This window comes from Mastomys coucha, chromosome X (genome assembly GCF_008632895.1).
Source record: "Mastomys coucha isolate ucsf_1 chromosome X, UCSF_Mcou_1, whole genome shotgun sequence".
Classification (NCBI taxonomy): domain Eukaryota; kingdom Metazoa; phylum Chordata; class Mammalia; order Rodentia; family Muridae; genus Mastomys; species Mastomys coucha.
The window spans coordinates 16548666-16551397 of record NC_045030.1 but is presented as its reverse complement, the minus strand read 5'-3'; the positions used below and the strand labels follow the sequence as shown (position 1 = coordinate 16551397).

Sequence of the window (2732 nt, the reverse complement as noted above, 5' to 3'; positions counted from 1 at the left end):
GCTCCTATAATATGGTCTTAATCTGTCAAAAGATACGAAATGGCAGACGATTTGAAAGCACTTGTATATATATGATCTCTGTTAGAATAGATAGAATTTCTTAAAGTGTCCTTTTACGTATAAAAATGTACAAAAACAAAGCTATGAAATGGATGCTTACGTACAATAAGACTCTTCCCTTGATGTTGCTGCATCTAATTACCAGCAGAACCAAGTTGGACCTTAATGATCCACCTCCATTTAATTGACTGTCTTTTCATTTAAGGTGGAATGAAAGAACAAGAGTTGATGTGCATTAAGCTTCATGGCGTGACCAGAGTGGGTCTAAGGAAAATTATTGATTTCATCTATACTGCAAAGCTTTCTCTTAACATGGACACCCTTCAAGATACACTGGAAGCTGCCAGCTTTCTTCAGATTCTACCGGTTTTAGACTTCTGCAAAGTCTTCCTCATATCTGGGGTAAGCTTGTGATACATGCTCGTGTAGAGTTAGAAAATATCTCACTTGTATAGACATGTAATACTCATCATCAGAAAAAGATGCTGTATAACATGTGGTATTGAAGTAATTGGAAAATAAAACCAGTGAATTTTATAAAGTAGAATCATTTAACAAGAGCCTTTTCTGTAGTCAGATGATATGGAATACTAATAACATTTGATAAATGTATATTCCTTAACTTGTTAAATAATTCATATACTTTAACTTAGATTTATTTTGTTGATTTTATACACTTGACTTAATTTTATATAGTAGACTTCTTGTATAGAATTGCATAGAAAACTAATTTGAGCTTCTAGTATTCTGTTTAAACAGGCTTGGCATTTTTTTTGTTGTTGTTGTTCTTTGAATATGGGAAGTCAATCTTTTTTTTTAATTAGATGTTTTCTTTATTTACAATATCTCCTTTTTCAACTTCCCCTCCAAAATAAAATAAAATAAAATAACAAAAACTAAAACAAACCCGTTTCCTCCCCTATCCCCTCCCCCCTCCCCGTGCTCACCACCCCACCCCCTCCTGCTTACTGGCTCAGGCATTCCACTACACTGGGGCATAGAACCTTCACAGTGCCAAGGGCCTTGGGGAGTCAATCTTAAGAACTAGCAGTTAAGTGCAAACTTGCGAAGACATGAATCTTTAGTCCTTAGAACATCTCACACTGAAGAGTGGTTAGCCCTTTATAAACTAATCAATGAACTGCATAATAGCTACTCTGTTCTTACAGATACTGACTTATTTTAGTCTTAAATTTAATTTTACTTCAGGAAATTCTCTGGCTTATACAGAGATAACAAGATTTCAATAGTTCCTGGGTCTGATTTTGTGATTAAAATTATAATGATAGTGAAATGTTATATACTTTCTAGGCAACTATTTGATAGATAATACATTTTCCTATAATTGGCTTTAACTGTTCAACTTTAATATTGGTAATTTGCTCCTTGGCCTCTTAAGACTTTAGAACATGAACTCTTCCTTAAAATACTAAATCTTGGGAAAACATTCACCTAATTTCTATATTAATAAGATGCTTATCAACAAGTGAATCAATAATGAAAGTATAAGTACACCATGGAATGATGAAAAGAATGCATTCTTATCATTTATAGTTAACAAGGATAAGCTTGGGGTATAGTATATTGAGTGAAATATGTCACACATAGGAAAATGTGTTCTCATTCAGATGAGGAAAATAGTGGCTACCAGACTCCAAGGAATGAAGTGTTAACTGAGGTTTATGGAGAAACTAGTTAGTAGGTACACAAATAGAGTTGCATAGGAGTATTCTGGTATTCTATAATAGCACAGCAGAATGACTATTTCTAATAATGTTTCATATATTTCAAAATAGCTCTAAAAGAGTATTTTAAATGTTGGTACAATGAAGAAATTACGAATGGTTAAGATCATGGGTATGCTAATTACTCTAATTATTACACAGCATACATATACATATACACACACACACACACACATATATATATATATAAACATTACTATGTACCAATAAATTGTGTAAGTAGTATATGTGTCAATTCAAATTAAAATAAAAATTTAAGCATATTAAAAAATAACACTTAAAATTAGAAGCATTATAAGTCTACCAATGCTCATGTAATTATATTATTGAAATCTGTTTTTAATATATTTCTTACCATTTTAGAGTACTCAAATGACTATCATAATGGTAAATTTTGTAAAATTTTAAGTTAATTGCTATTTTAAAGATTTTATGATAATATGGAGGTATATTATTGACTTGTATCATTACTACCAAATAGTCTAAATGAAATTTATTAATCTCTCATGGGACTGTTTGCCAACATTACTAAATTTGTGTACTAAATTTCATTTTAATCCCATTATGCCAATCCCATACTCCTAGCTTCTTATTACTAATACCATGTGACAGCCTCAAGTAAACTGGGATTGTATTTAATGTATTTTCACAATATCACAAATTCAACAATTAATTTTGTAGTATCCCTCACATCTTATGTTTGCAGATCTTTTTACATCACTGCCCACTGAGCTTAGCAACACATACTCACCTCAAAACCAACTAGGGAAAGGGGTTTCTTCAGAGATAGTGGTTAACAAGAAGCATATTGACCTATTATCTAACAGAAGTTTCATGTTTATAACTTCAGATATTTTGATCAATTACTTTACCTGAAAGAAAATGGCCAAATTTAGTGTGTGTGTGTGTGTGTGTGTGTGTGTGTGT

The 2732-nt window shown here is 31.7% G+C and overlaps 1 protein-coding gene across 1 annotated transcript in view; it reads left to right on the top strand.

Moving 5' to 3' along the window:
• The first annotated feature begins 240 nt into the window (after window positions 1-240).
• The window catches only part of Klhl13 (kelch like family member 13), a 17443-nt gene continuing 14951 nt past the window's right edge, over window positions 241-2732 (top strand). The window contains exon 1 of the mRNA XM_031348552.1: window positions 241-462. Within this exon, the coding sequence (XP_031204412.1) occupies window positions 271-462 (192 nt within the window). The 5' untranslated portion in view covers window positions 241-270. The remainder of the gene's footprint in view (window positions 463-2732) is intronic.